The following is a 23,243-nucleotide window of genomic DNA, read 5'->3' as shown; positions in this document are numbered from 1 at the left end:
ATTTCATTGCAATCGGTTCATTAAATCCGGAGATATAATAGCTCAAAGTTGGCTATCGGATAATTTTACCTTTTTCAAGAATATTTATAACTTCGTGGAAAATGGCCCGATCTTTCCTAAATTTGGACTACTGATACACAACTACTTGATGAACTTACAGTAAAAATTTGAGAATATTCGATACACTTTTCGGAAAGTTACAGCTAGTAGAACATTTCTTGAAAAATGAAAATTTTACCTGTCCCGATCATTTTGTCAAATCTCTAACGAAAGCCAGGAACTAATCAAGAAGTCGTTGCTGGAATCGTGAGAAGAATCTCTGAAAGCAACATGGAGGAAATCAATGAAGGATTACCGAAAGAATTTTCTAAACTAATCTTGAAAGAAATCTTATAAGGAATCCCCAGAGTAATCAATGAAAGATACCCGAAAGTGATTCCTGCTCCCGGAAAAAATCTTTGAAGGGATCACAGGACGAACCCCGGGAAAAATTCTCAAAGAAATTCTGGAAAGAATCAATGAAGGAATCCGGGAGGAATCCTTGAAGGGATCCCGGGAAAAATTTCTGAAAAAAAACGGGAGAATTCTATCAAGGAATTCCGAGATAAATCTCTATAGGAATTGTGGGAGGAAATCATGAAGAAATTCCGGAAAGAAACATAGAAGGAATCCCAGAAAGAATTAAATGAGCAATTTGTGAGAAATCTCTGGAGAAATCTTAGAAAGGAATTAGAAATTCCCGACGGTATCCCGAAAGAAATCTCTCAATGAATCTTAATAGAAATTTCTGACTGAATTCTTGAGGATGTGGGATAAATATCTGAAAAAAATAATCTTGGAACGAAACTCTAACTGAAACCCATGAGAAATTTACAAGGGAACTTCGGTAGGAATTCTTTTGGGAATACCTGAAAAATCCCGCTAGGATTTCGAAAACATAGGGCAGTGGATGCGTATAGATAGATGGTAGAACAGCAACATTATAACAACAACCACTTCTCCAAAGACGGTAATGCTGAAATATTGTGTATTTCTGAGAATATTTACTGTACTGTTTCATAAATAGCCCAAAGCCATATTGGGTTTAAAGCCTATGAACAGACGGTGAGTCTTCAAGTTGCAAGTCCAGATTTTGTCTAGAATTATCCGTACGGTCTGATCCGCCTGATATTCCCCGTCGAAGGAACCATCAGGAGTGCTCTCAGCCTGTTGAATAGAGCACGTGACAATATTGGTTCAAATACCCTGGCTATCAGCTAAGTACTTAGCTGTTAGCTGGTGGTCAACGTCATCAACGGTCCCGCGGAACTTTTTGAGGATTAAAGCTATGTCTTATTATAAATTATTAGTGTTCATTCCATTTTAAGTAATGAATTTCTCAACGTGCAATCACAGACAAATAGACGTAACAGCTTGAACGATTTTCATGGAAATCCATCGCTCAGTCTACACTACCATCACCTGATGGAAAAGTTGCACGAATCCAACACGAATCACTGTGTTGTGCAATATCGTCAACAGAAGGCGCTAGTGTGAAACTTAAAACTCGTAGAAAAACGATGCGCGTGCCTCTGGTTGTGAAAGCCACAACTATGAAAATTTAAAATTTAACGATCATTGCGTGGTCGATGGAAATTTTGCAAGTGCTACATCTGTTTGTCTGTGGTGCAATGTTTCAGAATAACAATCTCTATGATTTCTAATAACACAACGTACAGATGGAGTGAAATTTTGAAAAAAAAACATACATAGTTCTGCCGCGATTTGAACTCATGAACCCTGTACGCTAGACAAGTGCTTTACCAACTAAGCTACAAGACAATTTAGTACACGCTAAGCATTAAAATCTCAACAAACATTATTGCTGTACAACATATGAATAACCTGAAGCATAACATTTCCAAAAGCTTTTATTCAGCTATCATTGTTAGTTAGGATGTGTAAGACAAATGCATAATTTCCAGACCAAATAAAAAAAGTTACACATTGACAAAATCAGCTCCTGCGCCCGCAAAATCGAGAAATTCGGAGTAATTTTTTTATTTATTCCACCGTCTTCAGCTGGGCTGCACAGACTGATTTAATGCTTTTTGTACGGCAATCTATCTAGGTTTACTAGTGACCTTAGTAAACACGAATGTGTAACTGTTACACATTTTTGGTGTGGTCACAAAATTATGCACTTAAGAGTACACATTTTAGTGCTGAGCGGTTTTAGCGTGCAGTGTTTTATGTAATTTGATTACTCTTCTTCTTCTTTATGTTTCTACGTCCGCACTGGGACTTGGCCAGCCTCGCTTCAACTTAGTGTTATTTGAGCACTTCCACAGTTATTGATTGAAGGGCTTTCTTTGCCTGCCATTGCACAAATTTCTATATTGTTAGGCAAGTACAATGGTAATCTATGCCCAGGGAGTCGAGACAATTTTTCTGACCGGAACGGGAATCGAACCCGCCGTCTCCGGATTGGCAATCCATAGCCCTAAACGCTAGGGTAACTCGAGACCCAAATTTTATTACTCTATTGTATTGATTCATCAGAGCTGCGTTACACTATTTGGAAACGCTTACATTTTCAAAACGTTTATACATGACATTTCCTTCTACGTAAACTTACCATTTATTGATGTCATGCACACCGAACATTAGCATAAATTATAGACTGCGTTTCATGCATTACCGCTACCAACCGAAGCAACATTGTTGTTTTTTGTACCTTTGCAGCCTGAGCCAGGATTACATCTACGTCTCGTAAACCTGTGGGATTTGTTAATCGATATTGTCGTTAGCAACAAATTTACAACTTCTTTAGTCTGGCGGGTACTCATAATTTACAGAGAGACAAAAATTACCATAAGGGTCTTCTTTCTTTCTATTAAGCGCTTATGATATAGGAAAAAGAGTTTTATTGATTTTTATTTCCATGCTCAAATCTCCAACCAAAGTAAATTTTTGTCCAATGATTAGTTTTCAGGTTTTACATAGTCTAATAGCATCAAAACATCATACAACAGCAGTCATAGAAGTTGTTTCCTTCGAGAATCTTCTTCTATTTTTCTTTCCCTTGAAATCGTACATGTTTTGATATTTGTTAATGGAGTTCTTCAGCTTTTTATTCAACCAGGTTGCAAATGCTTCCTCGTTGGTCTGTGCTTTAATTTGCTGTTCCTCCACTTTGCGTTGATATCGCTCCTGAAAGCGCTTTTTCTTTGCCTCGACTCGTTTCTTCTTCGCGTCCAGTTCAGCCTTCGACAACCCATACTCCGAATGATAGCCATTGTAATAAGGTAGTTTTTCATTCACGTGTTTCTTGAAGCGACAACACTTTCGCTGGCATTTGGCAGATCTCTTCTCCAAATGAGCCGGCAAAGGACTGTCCCTACCATCATCGTCCTCCTCATCGTCATCGTATTGATCTTGGGTTTCATCTTCGTTGTCGCCACCCTCGTTATCGTACGACAGTGATTCTCTCATCAACTGTTCCTTTAGGATAGCTCTCTCCTCCGAATTATCCTCGTCATTCTGTGAGTCTTCCGAATAATTGATTTCCTGCCCATCTCCTGAGCCAGAGCCCTCTTCACTTGCGCGAGCCTTTGTCGGACTGCTACTGTCCTCGCTTGCCGTTTCAGGGTTGTGAATTTCCGTGTCCAGGCTGGATTCCGTTACCTCATCATCTAGCTCTTCGTCGTCTTCTGGTTCTTGTTCTTCATCTTCCTCCTCTTCCTGTTCCTCTTCGTCCTGCACGGTTTCCACCCGGGACTCGATTTCATCCTCGGGGGGATCGTTTATGCTGAGTTCTTCAATTATGTCTTCGTCTACCTCATCCATATCGCTGGATTGATTTTTGCTCTGTGAACGATCGTTTATCTCTGGAGATGATTCCGATCCTTCGTGTGTGACACCTGAAGATAGAATATCATGTAAAAATGATAATGATAACAGATTTTAGACAATTCAGTGTCTGCGTAACAGTATGTATCATAATTCGTTTTTTATACAACAGAGGGAGTTAGAAACAAAAGGGTGTAAGTTATAAAACCCACTTTCGTGTAAATGAGGTTTAACGTTTTTCACCAATTCTTCATCCCATACTAAATGTATGGAGTTTCAAAATCAACCCAATTTTCTCCGATTTATTGTAATTTTAAAATCTTGAAAAGGTACCTTAAAACTTTAAAGCTGAAGATTTTTTTATATGACCAGCTCAAAATATTCACTTACACCCGTTTGCTTCTGGGCCCCTCAACTGATTTCAGTATCATAATGGCCAACTTTCCTGCATTGATTTATTATGCAACTAGAATAGCTTGCATAATGAAAAAGAGTTGCATAATGTTAATTATACAACTCATTTAAATTGCATAATGAATATTATGCAACTTGAACAAGTTGTATAATGAAAACTTATTTGCATAAAATTGTGTATTCAATGATTTTTTGATTAATATCTTAATTGATTTCTCTACAGCACTCAGCTACCCTCGTTGGATAAATGTACGACTTGTAATAATTAGTTTGCAATTCTTCCCTGGTCACCATTCTTGGGTTCCAGACATCTTCTCCATACAAAATATATCCATTTTGCCCATTATTTAAAAAAAAAATAGTCGGCATCTCAAATTTTGGTCCGCTGTGGACTCCGGACATCTTTCTCATACCAAAAATACCCATTTTACATGGTTTCAGACCCCAAAAAGCTATAAAACAACCGTCATATTGAATTTTAGTCCGCCATCTAGGATTTTTTGATTACCACTTTCCGACTCCGGACATTTTCTTAATAGCAAATATATCCATCAAGCATTAAGCTTCGCGACTCCGAATCACAGAAACGACTGGTACGACGGCGAATGTGAACAGTTGAAAAACGAGAAGAATGCAGCATGGGCGAGAATGCTGCAACACCGTACGAGAGCGAATGAGGCACGTTACAAACAGGCGCGGAACAGGCAGAACTCAGTCTTCCGGATGAAGAAGCGCCAGCAGGAAGAACGAGATCGCGAAGCGATGGAAGAGCTGTACCGCGCTAAGGACACACGAAAGTTCTACGAGAAGCTGCACCGCTCGCGCAGAGGCTTTGTGCCAAAAGCCGACATGTGCCGAGATAATCACGGGAATATTCTCACGAGCGAGCGTGAGGTGGTCGAGAGGTGGCGGCAGCATTACGATGAGCACCTCAATGGCGACGCTGCAAGTACCGAAGGTGGCGTGGTAACAGATCTAGGAGTATGTGCACAGGACGAAAGACTTCCGGTCCCTGACCTTCAAGAGATTGAGGAGGAAGTTGGCCGGTTGAAAAACAACAAAGCCGCTGGAGCAGATCAACTACCAAGCGAGCTTCTAAAATACGGTGGAGAAGCACTGGTGAGAGCACTACACTGGGTCATTACCAAGATTTGGGAGGAGGAAGTATTACCGGATGAATAGATGGAAGGTATTGTGTATCCCATCTACAAAAAGAGCGACAAGTTGGATTGCGGGAACTACCGCGCAATCAAACTACTGAGCGCTGCCTACAAGATACTCTCTCAAATTTTATGCCGCTGTCTATCACCGATTGCAAGAGAGTTCGTGGGGCAATATCAGGCTGGATTTATGGGTGAACGCGCTACAACGGACCAGATGTTCGCCATCCGCCAGGTGTTGCAGAAATGCCGCGAATACAACGTGCCCACACATCACTTGTTCATCGATTTCAAATCGGCGTATGATACAATCGATCGAGAACAGCTATGGCAGATTATGCACGAATACGGATTCCCGGATAAACTGATACGGTTGATCAAGGCGACGATGGATCGAGTGATGTGCGTAGTTCGAGTTTCAGGGACACTCTCGAGTCCCTTCGAATCTCGCAGAGGGTTACGGCAAGGTGATGCTATTTCGTGCTTGCTGTTCAACATTGCTTTAGAGGGTGTAATAAGAAGAGCGGGGATAAACACGAGTTGGACGATTTTCACGAAGTCCGTTCAGCTGCTTGGTTTCGCCGATGATATTGATATTATTGCTCGTAAATTTGAGACGATGGCGGAAACGTACATCCGACTAAAGAGTGAAGCCAGGCAAATCGGATTAGTCATTAATGTGTCGAAGACAAAGTACATGATGGCAAAGGGCTCCAGGGAGGAATCACCGCGCCCGCCACCCCGAATTCATATCGACGGTGATGAAATCGAGGCGGTTTAAAAATTCGTGTACTTGGGCTCACTGGTGACCGCCAACAACGACACCAGCAGAGAAATTCAGAGGCGCATTGTGGCAGGAAATCGTTCTTACTTTGGACTCCGCAGAACTCTACGATCAAATAAAGTTCGCCGTAACACGAAGTTAACCATCTACAAAACGCTGATTAGACCGGTCGTCCTCTATGGGCACGAAACATGGACCCTACGTGCAGAGGACCAACGCGCCCTTGGAGTTTTCGAAAGGAAGGTGTTGCGTACCATCTACGGCGGAGTACAGATGGAAGACGGGACTTGGAGAAGGCGAATGAACCACGAGCTGTATCAGCTGCTGAGAGAACCAACCATCGTCCATACTGCGAAAATCGGGAGGCTACGGTGGGCGGGTCACGTCATCGGGATGTCGGATAGCAACCCTACTAAAATGGTTCTCGAGAGTCATCCGACCGGTACAAGAAGACGTGGAGCGCAGCGAGCTAGGTAGGTCGACCAAGTGGAGGACGATCTGCGGACCCTACGCAGAGTGCGGAACTGGAGACAAACAGCCATGGACCGAGTGGAATGGAGGCGGCTACTATGTACAGCAGAGACCACCCCGACCTTAGCCTGATCGGTAAGGTAAGGTAAGTAGGTTTGTTTTACAGGAAAAAATCGGTAAAGGTAGCCACTTTTACCGAAATTCGTTAGAGTTTGACAGATAAACGATAACATTTTACTGAAATTTGGTATTTTTTACAGAATTTCGTCAAAAATTCATTACCGAACGATCAGCGGTTGAGATTTCGGTAAAAATTACCGAACGCGATTAGCTGTGTAACACACTTCAGTAGCCTTATCATAAATATACAAAGATTGGTCGGCATTTCTTTCCTTAGTCATTGCGATTCTTTTCGATACTATTCTAAGAGCAACATTACCGGCGGCTACTATTTGAGCAACCCGCGCAGCGCTACCATTTTGACTTAACCACCCTTTTCCACACCGGTAGCAATCAAATCAGTCACCTTGATTCGTATCGGGAGGGCTGTCATATTCCCATATAATTTTTAGCAGCGCAACTGTCCCGCTACTATATTTGGTCACCCACCCATAGCGCAACTATTTTGCGAGCGCATCCAGCAGCGACCGGTAAAGTTTGCTGCAATGACGGAGGGCTGCCAAACGGGGTATAGAAGCGCACCGTTAAAGGTGCTCTAATGTGTACTAATATGGCACAATTATGCGATCACAGGCATGGTAGATGTTCCTAGTATGGCATTACAATTTAGCAGAGATGCATTTGAACGCGTTCTGTTCATGTTCTGTTCAAAAGCTGTGCTCACGTGAACCGTGTTCATGTTCAAACATTTCAAGCGCCTGATCACAGTGCTCTTCGTAGCTATAGCGTAGCGTAGCTATAGTAGCAACAGGTAGCAGATAGCAACAAATTTCTACCGTGCGTACACGGAACTACAAATCAACTCAAATTTAAGTTGTTTTGACGCAATCCCGGTCTTCCGTGGAATAACTCAAATTTGCGTCAAACAGCGAAAGTGGTGAGTGAGTAGTTCTCGTTTGAGAGCGGCAAAAAAATTAACCCACTGGTAAGTTGTTTTCACCCAACGGAGGCCTCAAATGACGCAAATTTGGGTTAACTCAAGAAAACCCAAATTTGGCTTCTTCCACGGAAGAGCAGCGGATGCGTCGGTGCTTCTCTCTTTGTTTTTGACAACATTGCGGTGGGGCGAGGGAGAAAACAACCCAACTTTGAGTTAAAACTAAAAGCAGTTTAGCCAAATTTGAGTTTTTAAAACTTATTCTTTGGGTTTTAATATTTTTCCGTGTATGTGTCATGCAGCTATTTCCTGCATATGCAAAATCTAGTTCCAAACTTCAAAACGGAATTTCGAAGTAAAAATTAAATGATTGGATTATTAAATGATGGTTCAAGGTATCGAATGTGTGAACCCATTATTTAGTAATCTATTTGGTAGACATCCGAGCAATTACGGCATAATGCGTGGGTCCCACACTGTGGGACAACCGACGTAGGATTAACTGCTCCACGAATAGTATCGAATTAAAGGGATTTTCTCACCACACCCGGCCAAGCTCGGACATCTATGTGTGTTCAACGGTATTATGGCGTGGTTCTTACGCCATCCGCGTATCTGATGGTCCCAACCAGCCAAGAGTACGCCAATATCGTTGTGGCATACCTAACGATAGTTAAGGGCTTGGAAGCATTGCAATGTTTCTTTCTCATCGATAGAAAACGCTACTTCAAATTTTCCAACCCAATCCTAACGCATCTGACCTGTCAATTTTGAACACCGCTCTGTGTTCAATCTAGTAATCTAGATTGTGTTCAAAATGTTGAACATGCTCTCGAGAGCTTCAAGGGAAAAGTTTTGGCACGCTCACAGCTCATGAGCGTTCAAAATGCATCTCTGCAATTTAGTCCCCGGTTGATCGATTTTACCCCGCTCATTTATTGGACCCCGGTTTACAGTAAATTTTATTTTTAATTCAAAGGTTGATTGATTGATTGATTGATTTGTCTTTATTAAAGAGACTTTCAGTCCTTGGCTGGTTCGTCTCTATATAAATTCAAAGGTTGATTTTGTCTTGGAATTTTCGGGTGAAATGGTGGAACATTTCAAACCAATTTTACGAACACAGTAATATAAGTAAGAAATGCCTTCTGAATTTTTGGTGTGACTCAATGTTAAAGAACAAACAATTAAAAGTAAATATACATAAAATCAGGGTGTCTATCCATCCGGGAAAACCGGGAAAAAAACGGGATTTTGAAATCACCGGGTAAAATACGGGAAAAACACGGGAACTTGTTAAAGGACCGGGAAAAAGCTTTATGGTGTCTGTCTGTATGAATGATAGCAACAATAATAGAGCTGCCGGATCACTTTTTAGACAGGCTTCCTTTCAGGAATTCCAGTAGTTTATGTTGGATCTCGATAAATTCACGAAGGTGGAATTTTCTGATTTCTGGAAAATTTCCCGAAAGACTTTTTGAGTCTTGCTAGGGAAATACTGGTAGAAGGATTCTAGCGAAAATACCAGATAAGTCCATGAAGGCCCTCTCGGAGTTCCAGAAAAACTCGGTAAAAATTGTAGATGTTACTTCCGGCAAAGAAATTCTTATACAGGTCGGACTCGATTATCCAGTGTCGGGTTCTGAAGATTCCCAAAATATATTTGGCAAACGGAATGCTATAGGGTATCGCGCCACTTGGGCGGTGGCTTCAGGGTTGTTACGAGAAGGGTGGAAAAAAATCCGCGCCAAATCCGCGCGAGCTAAATTTGAATCCGCGCCAAATCCGCGCGATACTGGAAATAAATTCGCGCCAAATCCGCGAGAGCGTGAAGGTATTTTTCTCGCGTTTAGTATCATACAGGCGTATCTACAATGATCGATTTCTCTTCGTCGATTTTCTCTTCGGATTATTCCGGAAAATACAACCAATATTCGAATGATCTCTCGGTGTATTACGGTGAAGGACGACTAGGACTAGCATCTAACACAACAAAAACAACCAAAAATGATTTGCAGGTCAAATTATAAGCCGAAGAGAAAATCGATGAAGAGAAATCGATCATTGTAGATACGCCCGTATGATACTGAGCGCGAGTTTTGTTTTCTTCACGTTATTGAAGAAATCCATTAAACTGGAATGGACTGCTGGATGAAGAATAAACTTTTGATTCGTAAATCAACGCAACTCATGCTTTCAGAAAGTGAGTTTGAAGACGTTTCGGCAAAACTTTCGTTATTTTTTTTTTCCAAAATCATTTCTTAAAGATCCATTGGGAGATTTTTGAAAAGAATTTTCTAGACAAAATCTCAGGAGAAACATTCCAAGAACTAGGTAGTGTATTCGTGGGAAAATATTTTAAAAAAACTGAAGAAAATTTAAAAGAAACTGGAAAAAAATCTTTGAAATAAACAGAATGGAACTTTCTTGGCTTTCTTTAAGTATTACTGAATATTTTTGGAGACAGTAACCCAAACATTTTTTTTAAAGAACTTTTTGAAACCAGTATGAATTTGAGAAAGATGCTCATGAAAAATTCTCATAAGATAACTTCGAACATTTTCTGAGTAATGTCTTAGTAGTTCTTGAATGAATCTTCAATTCCAAGGAGAATACTTGGCAAAACCTGAGAAAACGTCCCTTAAAATGAGTAATCTTATTTTATTTTATTGATGCACAAGGGGATCATAGGGCCAAGTCCCCAATGCAAGCCCAAGAACTCACATTGTCCATAATACACCGTGGAATTGCAACCTCTTTAGCCATGTGGCTTTAAAGTTTTGCGTGGCCTTAAGGATGAGGAAAGGTGGGAGATTGATTTTGCGAATTGAGCTGTAAAAGAATGTGTTGTTAATTAATTTGTCAACGATTTACCTTTGCGTATTTTCACACAAAATGAACAAATTTGACGATCAAGCACCATGTTCAGTGTAACAACTCTTCTTGTGATTCTTGATCTTGTGTCTTCAATATTGGAAGCTTAATTAACAATAATTTAAAAAATAGGAGGATAAATTGTATAACAACCTCCTTACTTATGGAAATAGAAATCAAATATATAAAAAAAAAAACAAAAAAGAGCCGTGACGCTTCTTCGTTTGATCACGAAAAGTATCGGTTTTTTTGGCACCACGAGTGTGCATCTTTCTCTGTAGATTAAAGATACATATAAGCCCCGAGACCTGACAGCCATCAAGCTGATCACAAGGTTGTGCCTCTGCCCAGAGGAAAACGTCCTTTAAAATGGATAATCACTGGAAAAATCCTAGAAGGACAATGTTGACAATTTTCAAGATTTACTTGCTGGAGTCCTTTGAAATTCCTTCAGGGTTTTCCTGGATTTTTTAGGAGTTTCTCCAAGAATTCCTGCAGTAATGTATCCAGGAATGCCGACAGTTTCTTCTAGGATACCCTTCAAAAAAATTTTTCCCGAAATAATTTGGGGATTTATCTAGAAATCTCTTCAAAATATATAGCTGGTACCTTTCAAAATTGTAGCGGGTTTGACTATGCAGCTGGCTCATACTTACGATAAAACGGAGCATAGTTAATTCCCAGAAAAGGCGCAATATAGCGACCGAAACGTCGGATAAAAGCTTAAGAATCCATTTTTGAGTTATTCCTCCAAAGACTGAACGCCATACCTTCTAACATAACCAACAGTCGAAATTCAAAGGAATTGCTAGAAACAAATTTGATTTTTTTTTTGAGAAACGAGAACTCGAAAATTGAATAAAGATGCACATCATACCCGCAATGGAATTGGAAGAATCGTTGCACAATTTCTTCAAAGAAATATTTTGAAGAGCTGATGAAATTCGTAAACGATGCCGTAAACCAAAACGAAAACTTGCTCCAAATTCTTCACTAGTAGGATGTTAAGGTCAACATGACCCAGTCAGGCACGCTGAACGTACACTACGCTATCGTGGTGCAAAAATTCTAACATCTTAGGAGGGTTAAACAAATATTTGCTTTTCATAATTTCTAATTCAAGTGCCGATAATCATTCAAATATTTCGCTGTACACACTACAAAAATCATTTCCGCGCCAAATCCGCGCGAGGGCCAAATTCCATGAGTAAATCCGCGCCAAATCCGCGAAAATCGCGAAATCCGCGGAATTCGCGAAATCCGCGCTGTTGTAACAACCCTGTGGCTTCTATATTCGTTCGTTTTCCACTATAACTCAGTCAATTTTGAACCAGTTGACTTGAAATGTTGTACATGGGTAGATACTATATCTATCTCACCGCATTCCAAAAATTGTGTCAATTGGTTCAAATTTGACTGAATTATAGCGGAAAACAGACGAATATAGAATCCACCGCCCAAGTGGCGCGATTCCCTACAAAGCTGTAATTTTGACTGATTACTTATCAAAGTTGGCTTGCCAAAATGTCAAAATACATCATTCCGTTCCCCAGATACATGCTTGCGAAGATTCAGAACCTGACTCCGGATAATCGAGTCCGACCTGTATTTGAAAAAAAAAAATGTGTCAATTCCTGGAGGAATTCTGGTGACATTCCAAGTGGAATTCTATATAATTTCTTCCCAATCCCTCAAATTTGATCCCCTTTGCAGAAGACAAGGAGAAAAATCTTTAAAAATGCCTAGCAGAAATCTTAGCTAAACTTAAGCTCTCCGATTCAGTACAGAGTTTTGAAGGACCTGTATGCAACATTCAAATAAAAGTCTGAACACAGGAAATTATAGCGAATTTTCCAAAAAAGCTACTCCCGAAAGACTCTCTGATGAAATTCTCTAAGTAATTTCTAACAGATTTCCTTAGTACAGTAGCAGAATCCACAGAAAAATCTTCAACTGAATCTGACTTTCTGGAAGTATTACTCGAATCCCCAGGAGAGTATCCTATAGGTTATAGAATCACTGATATTTTTACGGCAATATTATGCAAACACAGTTTTATAAAAGAACCTGTATGTGTTAATTTTGGGAGATTTTTAGCAGAACCCAAGGAGTATTTCCTGAATGAAGAAATGTTGAATATCGAGGCGATCTTAAAAGTTTTTTTAAATTAAAATGCAATGGAATCAGAACAAAAAATAACATGGTGATTTTCACATAAGTGATACATGATTTTCTTTGAAAACCAGGATTTTCACCAAAAATGTTTCGTTATTTTTCCCACCGACTTTTTTTTATGATATTCACCAAAAACCTCGCGAAAACATCAGGCACAGTACCAAATTTCAATAATATTTTCATATATATTCCATTTCCTTATTAAAGAAATGACCTTTACAACAGACTTTTATCATAAACTTCATGTACGAAAGGGTTAATTTGCCGTCGGTGATTGTGGAGTTAGTTTTTTCAAATCATATTTTTTTTAAGTTAGGAAATGGTTGAAGTTGTATCAAGTTATAGACCAAATTAAAATTTTACATAAAAATGCACTGCGTAGTGTCCTACTAGAACAATAGTTTGCGTTTCTTGTACCTTTTCAAACCCTCTAAGCTAAACTGAATTTGAATGGACACCCTGAAAACACTATTCATTTATTTATTGAAATCGATGTCCAGTAAATGTCATCTGGAAATATCGCCAACCACGCTTAAACCTTTATATATTCAGGGTGTCGACTACCTGGAAAAACCTGGAAAGTCAGGGAATGTCAGGGAATTTTGTTGATGGTCAGGGAAAATTTTTCACGATAATTATAAATGCAAGGTTGCGACCATTCATTTGCAAAGATTTACATTCATTTGCTATTATCTCAGTTCAGAAGCATGCAATGTATGGAAGAATTTAACCTTGTAGTTTTATCTGAAAGTTTGCCGAATAACATTGGGGTCGCACACGCATACCACGTGAGCGAGCTGTGAAGGCAACTTTCCACAGCGTGAATGTAATTTACATTCACCGCGTTGGAGAGTTGCCTTCACAGCTCGCTCACGACTTTGGTATACGTTTGCGACCCCAATGTTACTCGGCAAACTTTCAGGTAAAATTACAAGGTTAAATTCATCCATACATTATTTTTCGACAGCATACTTCTGAACTGAGATAATAGCAAATGAATGTAAATCTTTGCAAATGAATGATCGCAACCTTGTATAAATGTATTCAAGTTATACAACATGTTATGGAGTTTGAAAAACTTGCTAAACTGTTTCTTCAAACTGTTACGTTCATGATTCTGATTTACGATCAAATGAATGTATTAACTTCATCCTTATTTTTGTAGCAATCAGTTCAAGTAATACTTTTTCAGAATTTTATCATGAAGCCTTATTTCATAACAAAATTAAGTACGGTTAATAAGCTAAAAATTAAAAGTACGTGACACTCAATGTAATGTTTGGTGAATTTTTGGTTCATTCTTTGGAAGAGACGAACCAGCCAAGGGCTGAAAGTCTCTCTAATAAAGACAAATCAATCAATTCATTCTTTGGTGGTATTGTTTTGAGATGCCTCACTCCTACATCTTGATGGGTTTCTAAAGAATTTATTGGCGGGTACAGTCTTGCGATGCCCAGAAGTTTGTTGTTCAGACCACTAGTGATTTTTATTATTTTCTGAAGATATCTTTGTTGAAACTTGAGTAATAATCTCAGGAAAATTTTCCCGAGATGGTTGCGTAATGCTTCGTCTGATTCATTCTAGATCTACGCTCCCAGTAGAGCTTGGTCTGCCTCTTCAACTTTGTGTTATTTAAGCATTTCTAAAGGCAATTAAAACCTAATGCACTAGAGAACTGGATACCCAAGTTACTTCACACCATTTTAATACATTTTTAACTCATGGTGATATCTAAACCCTAAAAAAAATCTAAAATGTTTTACCCAGATCCTTGTAGTAGTCTTCTTTTGCAAAACTCAAATACAATTTCCAATGAATTTTCTTAAACTATTTAGCAAACTTTCCTTGGCAAATCCTTACCAGACTTTTCGCATGTCTTTCACAAATTTACACAAGTTTTAATTTGTATCCAAACGCCATCTTTAGTGGTTTCCTGGCATAGTCCTCACAGGATTCAAATGATTTTTTTCCAGATTACTCGTGACATGATTTGGTGGCATCGTGAGACAGCATTCTTTAGAGTTTTTTTTTCCAAGATTCATAGTAGTGTTCTACCGTGTTCTCGAACAGACCACTATTTAAATTTATGTAAATTTAAAATTTGGGTGAACTCTTGAAGTGTTTCTTGGTACAGCAAAATATCTGTGTTGATAACTCACGAATACATCCGATATTATCAATGATGCGTACCAGATTATATGTAGGTTTAATTGTTTGATAAAAATACCTATGTGGGTTAAATTCTGAAAAAAAAAACTGAGTCTTGCGTTATGCAAGAAATCCTTCATAGTTCTAAGTCTACAGTAAAGACTTGTCAAAGGTTATTTCCAGCACAGCGTATCAAGTAGAAGAATTCTGAAGAAGTACTGTGAATATGCCTTAAATCTGTTGGAAAAAATCTGGTGCAGTTCACTTGTTTTTTTTTCTTTCTATTTTTCCACTTCTAGAAAAAAAGCAGGAAAATTCAGAAAATTGAATTTCATCTTATGAGCAGACACCCTTAAGCATAGATTTAGATGACCTGGAATTTTCAGTGAAAGTGACTGGAAAGTCAGGGAAAGTCAGGGAATTTGATTTTCAAAATTGAGTCGACACCCTGATATTGGTTTTTAGTGTTAGGGTTAAATTTCTACATAAGAACAAATATACACACTAAGAAAAAAACACCTACTTAGGTAATATTTCAAAGAAATGTCAACCGTTAAGTTTTGTTTACCGGAAAAATTGGGTAAAGCTGGCACAATTCACCGAACTTCGTTAATGTTCGACAGATAAACGATAACATTTTTTGCAATTTCTCATCGTAATAAGCTGTTTTACCTCACGAAGACTTGCCGGGGAAAGGCCTACTTTCCTACTTTGCGTTGCGTAATGAACCATTACAGCACTGTTTTCAGTTTTGGTCAATTTCTTGATGCTTTCTGGACGCAGGTTTGAAAAGTTGTGACAACTGCACAGTATATAACCTGCAATGACCAAACTTTCTTGAACATGGCTATGAACATCATTGTGCAGTTTGATGAAAAAGTTTTGTTACAAACTATCCTCTTGTGGTAATTTATGAAATTGCAAAAAAAACCTTGTACGCAATTCGGTGCAGAACTAAATTTTTACAGCACTTGTCGTAATTATCCAACTCGGCAAGCCTCGAAGAATAAATGTACGACTCGTGCTGTAAAAATCTTCATTCTGCACGTTGTGGCGTAAACTACTATTAACGAAATATTGTAATTTTTTACAGAATTTCGATAAAAGTCCATTACCGAACGGTCTGCAGTTGAGATTTCGGTAAAAATTACCGAACGCGATTAGCTGTGTAGTTCTTCAGATGCGCAACATTTTTTTGTCTCAAGAGCAAACTTATGTGTCTCCGAAGGATTTTGGGCCGCTGAATCCGAATCCGAGCTCAGATTTGTTCCAACACGTCATAATTTTGAGCTATACCTCAATTTATAGAACAAAATATGCGATTTTGGGCTTTTTTGACTGCAAGCCATCAAGTATGGAAATATTTTTTTAAGCAATCAAAAGGTTAATTGATCAATTAACATCTAAATTAACGACTCATGCAAAATATTTCGTTTTACCTAATCAAATTCGATAGATTTAAGCTTTTTATGTTAGTATTAAAACTTGCATGCAACTTTTGGAGCGTGACATGTATGGGAAATATCGTACCTAACATAAATCGCTCAAAACTATCAATTTCGATTTGGTAAAACGATTTTTTTTTGCATGAGTCGTTAGTTTAGTTGTTAATTGACCAATTAATTTTTTGATGGCTTAAAAAAATATTTCCATGCTTAATGGCTTGCAGTCAAAAAAGCCCAAAATCGCATATTTTGCCCTATAAATTGAGGTATAGCTCAAAATTGTGACGTGTTGGAGCAAATCTGAGCCCGGATTCGGATTCAGCGGCCCAAAATCTGTCAGAGACACATAAGTTTGCTCTTGAGACAGACCAAAAGTTGATTTTTGTTACGCCGTGTTAGTAATAACTAAATATGTTATTCGTTAGATTTTCGCACCGACTCGGGAAGTTACATTTCTTGATTGTGACACTGCTCACTTGCAAAAAGAGGTAGACAATCCAATTCAGGTGAATTTGTACACGAATTGTAAAAAGATTTTTTTTCTCCCCTGTTGGGGAAATGCGTCCAATAAGTTGAGCTTTTGTGGCATAAATATTTGAACCACACAGATTTGTAAAAGTTTTACATTACAGAACATCGACTTTTTCTTAATTGAAAATTATTGGGGAAAGCTGTCATTTGAAAACATAGCGAATTATCGCTGCGCTGATATTTTAGCTTTTTAGTTTAATCACTACACACCCCCCCATTGAAACCTCAAAAAAAATTCAAAAACACTGCTTTAAACAATAGACCATCGTTTAGAAACTGTACAATACTTTTTCACTGAATCAGATTTCGGCTCGGTGCTACAATTACTTCGTTTTCGGACTGTTGTGTCAAGAAAAATCGTTCTTTGGTATGATTCACGCACTTTGATGTGAAAACTAAAATTACATGAATTTTGACCCAGCATTACTTCTTTTAGCCCTGCGTCATCAATGTTAAATTCTTTTTTTTGCGCGATTTATCACTATTACTTTGTTGTATTGTGATAAATTACATCAAGCACTTATAGTAAAATTTGCACTAAAATATGTGGGTAATAAACTACTTCAACGCCCCCTTTTGACATTTTTGTGCTATTTACTGCTAAAAACATTTAGTATTACCTAGTTCACTATCACTTCTAGGGCTTTTATTTAGTAGAAGAACTAGTAACTAATACTAGTTAACAAATTCAAAATAACTTCACATTTGCAAAACAAAAAAAAAGAGATTAATCCTTGATCACTTTAACGAATGAAAAATGGATAAGAATAAGCACATTTCTTTTAATTCCATTAATTGTGCTTTTTTCGGGCAGATAGGCTATGACAGATCGTCGACACACTGCTTCAATGTAGAGCATTCAATATATTTGGAAAAGAAATGTCTTGCAAAAATGAAATAATAATGAAGTGTTTTTTATAACTAAGGTTTGAAATCACTAAATTGTACAATACTTTATTTCTGTGTGCTCTATTTTTTTTTTCTTGAAACTCATTGAATATCATATTTTTTTAGAAACCTCTTAAATAGCCCACAAAACAGCATATTACCATCATGTGTGTACATACATGTCTTATGTAACATCTGTTGAAATTTCTAGAATATTAGCTTCACCACCTCAACGTAACCTACCATTTGTGACCGGGTATTCGCTTTCCTCTGCTTCGCCCTCACTGTATTCGTCCGGTTCGTAATCCACCAATTGTGCCCTGAAGGTAACCCTACGCTCTCCAGCTAAGTATTTCGGTGATGGAGGCGTCGGTATTGCGAAGGATTCCTGATTCGCTAGCTTAATTTTCTCCTTGATGTTGTACTCGTTGGCGGGCCGAAGAACTGCAATTAGGTATGAAGATGCACCACAGAAGTCTCTCCGTTAGCAACACTGCGTTCTCTGGTCGGATAAAGGATGATCCACTCGGTCGACAAATCGAACCAACAATACTCACAGTATCCTTCGTAGTCATCCTCGTCGTCGTTGTCTATCATCACGTCAGCTTCGGACTGGCAAATCTTCTTCGTCGCCGTCTTCGGTCGCATTTGATGGGCTTCCCGTGGCCCCCGCTGTGTGGCCGTTTCACCTTCCAAAGCGCCGACTGATTCGGTTGATACCCTAGCGGTGCAATTATTAATCGAAATGGATTTGATTGGATACGACCTAGTCGAAGGTTAACCAATGATGAGACGATAGTCAATAATCAGCATGCTTCGCAACGACACTATCAACTGAGGAATTCTGCACGTGACACGAACATTCACGCTATTGTAGAAGCACTTTAGTCCAGAGCTTCTTGAATATTCTGTTTCCGTAGAATAACTCATAAACTAGTTCACAATACGCGCAGAAAGGAAGGAAGTCCCCATCGGTGTTGGCATTTCCTTTCTGTGAAATATTAACTCCACTTTGCCTACCGATTTCTCGACGCCGTTTATTGTGCCGTAATGAACCGACCGGTAAAAGTAAACTAAACAAACTGATTGGATTCGGCTTTCGCTAGCAACTGTGAACCCCATTGCATTGTGGCGGCAAGTTCGCGGGTGAGTATCCTTATGACTACCGTCTAACCAACAGAGGTCCTGGCGTTTTGGAAGGCTTGCGTGTTCGCGAGCGCATGGTTACCAAACGTCCGTTGTACGGACGATTCCACACATTACGTGAAGGGAGATGATTGTGGAATTTCAAATTATTGCTCCGTGTGTCTTGAGAATGGATAATGAATAGGATAGTGAAATAGTCATCCTTAATGGACGGAGCCGTAAAAATGTAAATGCTACCCGTTGCGATATGTAATTCTGTAGCTTCTCTTTACCTGCATGGAGTAGATATCACCTAAGACTCTCAAAAAATGTACGGCACCGACGCCTAGAGCCATTAGAGGTATTTAACGTTTTGAGGCCTGATTTTTTCCAAATCTTTTTGATGAAAGATATTTTTACGAATGTGGTAAGTTATCCAAACTGTCCGTGAGTCTACATCATAAAGTCTACGGGTGTAATCGTAACTTTTAAGAACATACTTACTTAATACTTGATGGGCTACAACTCGTAGCGGTGAGTCTATGCCGAATAAAGCATTCGCCTCCACTGGTCTCGCTCCTAGGCCAATCGCTTCCAGACACCCTGATCGTTTAGAGCTCTTAGGTCCTCCTCAACTACAAAAAGCCACCGTGTGCGCGGTCTACCACGAAGCTGACGGCCCTCTCCTGGTTCTCTGCTGAATATGATTTTAGCTTGTCATTCCTCCGGCATACGAGCTACGTGCCCGGCCCACCGCAGCCTGCCGTGTTTTTTCGCTTCACTATATCGAGGTTCATGCGACGCTGCCAGATGCCGTCCTCCAGTTTACCGCCGAGTATTGTTCGCAGCACTTCACGTTCGAAGTCTCCAAAGGCTCTCCGATCAGCTTCTATCAACGTCCACGATTCATGGTCGTATAAAGCGACCGAAAGAATCAGAGTCTTGTATAACGCGAGTTTTTGTCTTCGTTTGCAGCCTACGAGACTTCAGCTGATTTCGCAGACCGAAAAAGGCCCGATTCGCAGCTGCAATCCGTCGTTTCACCTCGCGGGTAACATCTTCATCACACGTTACTAGAGTACCAAGATAAACAAATTCGTCCACCCACAACATCAAACTTTTCACCACCTAGCATCACTTCGTCACCGATATCATCCGCGAAACCCAGGAGCATATGCGACCTCGTGACAATGGTTCCGCTCCTTTGCACACCAGCTCTCCTTATCGCCCCTTCCAGCGTTATGTTGAACAGTAAGTTTGAAAGAGCATCGCCCTGCTTCAGGACGTCTAAGGTTACGAACGATGACGAAATTTCATCCGCAACCCACACTTGATTTCGAACCATCAAGCGTCGCACGAATCAGTCTAATCAGCTTCGCCGGAAAACATACTTACCTTACCGATTAGGCTAAAGCCGGGGTGGCTTCTGCTGTACATAGGCGCTGTCCATAAACTACGTAGACTTTTTTTTCGGTCATCTCAGACCCCCCCTCCCCCTCGTTGACTTTTGTTCATACAAAATTTTCTAAATTTGTATGGAGCGTAGATTTTGGCCAGACCCCCCCCCCCCCCCCCCCCGTCCCCCCCTTAGAGTCTACGTAGTTTATGGACAGGCCCATAGTAGCCGTCTCCATTCCACTCGGTCAATGGCTGTTTGTCTCCAGTTCCGCACTCTGCGTAGGGTCCGCAGATCGTCCTTCACTTGGTCGACCCACCTAGCTCGCTGCGCACCACGTCTTCTTGTACCGGTCGGATGACTCTCGAGAACCATTTTAGTCGGGTTGCTATCCGACATCCTGATGACGTGAACTGCCCACCGTAGCCTTCCGATTTTCACGGTATGGACGATGGTTGGTTCTCTCAGCAGCTGATGCAGCTCGTGGTCCATTCGCCTTCTCCAAGTCCCGTCTTCCATCTGCACTCCGCCGAAGATGGTACACAACACCTTCCGTTCGAAAACTTCAAGGGCGCGTTAGTCCTCTGCACGTAGGGGTAGGGTCCATGTTTCGTGCCCATAGAGAAGAGCCGCTCTAATCAGCGTTTTGTAGATGGTTAACTTCGTGTAACGGCGAACTTTATTCGATCGTAGAGTTCTGCGGAGTCCAAAGTAAGCACGATTTCCTGCCACAATGCCCCTCTGCATTTCTCTGCTGGTGTCGTTTTCGGCGGTTACCAGTGAGTCCAAGTACACGAATTCTTCAACCGCCTCGATTTCATCACCGTCGATATAAATTCGGGGTGATGGGCGCGGTGATTCCTCCCTGGAACCCTTTGCCATCATGTACTTTATCTTCGACACATTAATGACTAATCCGATTCGCCTGGCTTCACTATTCAGTCGGATGTACGTTTCCGCCATCGTCTCAAATTTACGAGCTTTAATATCAATATCATCAGCGAAACCAAGCAGCTGAACGGATTTCGTGAAAATCGTCCCAATACGAGCTTTAATATCAATATCATCAGCGAAACCAAGCAGCTGAACGGATTTCGTGAAAATCGTCCCACTCGTGTTTATCCCTGCTCTCCTTATAACACCTTCTAACGCAATGTTGAATAGCAAGCACGAAAGACCATCACCTTGCCGTAACCAGGGATGGGAACACTCACTTGCAGAGAGTTACACTTACTTGATGTTTTCTCAGCTCAAAAGCGTGCAATCAAGAAATGGTGTATGGACGACTTTTGCCTTGTGGTTTTGTCTGAAAGTTTGCCAAATAGGGTAATTCATGTATTTTGGACCGGCTGAAGACAACGTTGAAAGCGTTCGAAGCTTCCTTAGAAAGTAATTGATTATTTCGCAAAGTTCCTAATACGCTTATAATATGACTGTACTTTGCGTTCCTGGTGACAAAAACCTTAACGAAAGCATTTTAAGCTGAGAAAATCACAATTTCCAATCGCCTGTTAGAATTTGCTTTTTGGACACCGAATATATGTTTTGGACACCCCCAGGTATATATAATTTGGACAGGGCAATTATCTCAATGTTTAGCCATGAATACTGCTAAATAATGGAAGTAGCATAAATTAACAAATATTTTATTACGAATAATCAAATTTGTTTTGCTTAACAGGCATTTATTTTGATAACTATTACAGTTTTAGTTAAAATAGAGAAATTATCGCCAGACCCACAGAATACGCTTCCAAGTATGCAATTGCACAGCATCCCCATGTAGTTCGCCAGATGACCAAAATATATTTACAGTAGAAAACTTGTAATGTATTTTGGACACCACTAGGGCCCATATAGCCGAGGCGGTAAACGCACGGGTATTCAGCATGACCATGCTGAGGGTGACGGGTTCGATTCCCGGTCGGTCCAGGATCTTTTCGTAAAGGAAATTTCCTTGACTTCCTTGGGCATAGAGTATCTTCGTGCCTGCCACACGATATACGCATGCAAAATGGTCATTGGCAGAGGAAGCTCTCAGTTAATAACTGTGGAAGTGCTCATAGAACACTAAGCTGAGAAGCAGGCTTTGTCCCAGTGAGGACGTTACGCCAAGAAGAGAGAGAGAGAGACACCACTTTTTTTAAGCGTTCTAGATTAATGTTAGAGTAGAGAGTATCTTCGTGCCTGCCACACGATATACGCATGCAAAATGGTCATTGGCAGAGGAAGCTCTCAGTTAATAACTGTGGAAGTGCTCATAGAACACTAAGCTGAGAAGCAGGCTTTGTCCCAATGAGGATGTTACGCCAAGAAGAAGAAGAAGAAGAAGATGATGAGTGTTAAGAGATTGGCTGCCTAATGCTTCTTTATTGAAAATTTTGCATTGCACTAAGGATTTTAAATTTCTTACAGTTATTAATTCAACTATTTTGAGGCGAATATTGTATGTGACTGTGAAGTGTATGTCGTCTTGCATACCTGTGCATTTGAGGGGTTTTAGTGAAATAATTTACATTTTCGATAATTTTGAAGTAAATTCTCAATTGTTAGGTGTATTTTCACCGTAAGTCATCAGAATAGGGTCTACTTGATCCAATAATCGATAATGAGAAGTATCTACTTTTATAAGCTCTCCGGAACAAGACATACAACGCCGTGCCTGTCCAAATTACATACATGTCCAAATTATATTTTTTACCCTAGAGTATGTGTCGCACACGCATATCAAAGTCGCGACAGAGCTGCGAAAGCGACTCTCCACGAGGTGAGTGTAATTTACATTCACCTTGTGGAGAGTTGCATTCACGGCTCCTCCTCCATCCTCCGTAACACTCTGCGAGACTCGAAGGCACTCGAGAGTGTCCCTGATACTCGAGCTACGCACATCACTCGATCCATCGTCGCCTTGATCAATATTATCAGTTTATCCGGGAATCCGTAC

At 40.1% G+C, this 23,243-nt stretch overlaps 1 protein-coding gene and 1 long non-coding RNA gene across 2 annotated transcripts in view; one reads left to right on the top strand and one right to left on the bottom strand.

Annotated features, from left to right (window-relative positions):
- Nucleotides 1-23,243, top strand: part of LOC134288225 (uncharacterized) — a 226,746-nt gene that overhangs the window by 90,557 nt on the left and 112,946 nt on the right. The window lies entirely within an intron of this gene.
- Nucleotides 2,999-19,175, bottom strand: LOC109412521 (DNA ligase 1). The gene is made up of 3 exons (XM_029880027.2): nucleotides 18,336-19,175; nucleotides 18,022-18,222; nucleotides 2,999-3,902 (listed from the first exon to the last, which is right to left on the bottom strand). The coding sequence occupies exons 1-3, from the start codon at nucleotides 18,424-18,426 to the stop codon at nucleotides 3,004-3,006; spliced, it is 1,191 nt and encodes a 396-aa protein (XP_029735887.2). The 5' UTR covers nucleotides 18,427-19,175; the 3' UTR covers nucleotides 2,999-3,003.

The sequence above is a fragment of the Aedes albopictus genome, chromosome 2, assembly GCF_035046485.1.
Source record: "Aedes albopictus strain Foshan chromosome 2, AalbF5, whole genome shotgun sequence".
NCBI classification, from domain to species: domain Eukaryota; kingdom Metazoa; phylum Arthropoda; class Insecta; order Diptera; family Culicidae; genus Aedes; species Aedes albopictus.
The sequence above is the reverse complement of the archived record's forward strand: the minus strand, read 5'-3'. Positions and strand labels throughout refer to the sequence as shown.

Bases quoted from the DNA above. Each gene is read 5' to 3' on its own strand.
- LOC109412521 (XM_029880027.2), bottom strand. From the start codon at position 18,426: ATGCGACCGAAGACGGCGACGAAGAAGATTTGCCAGTCCGAAGCTGAC. The intron at 18,223-18,335 runs GTGAGTATTGTT...ACCTAATTGCAG, and splicing joins GGATGACTACGAAGGATACT to TTCTTCGGCCCGCCAACGAG. The intron at 3,903-18,021 runs GTAGGTTACGTT...TTCTATCTTCAG, and splicing joins CGAATACCCGGTCACAAATG to GTGTCACACACGAAGGATCG.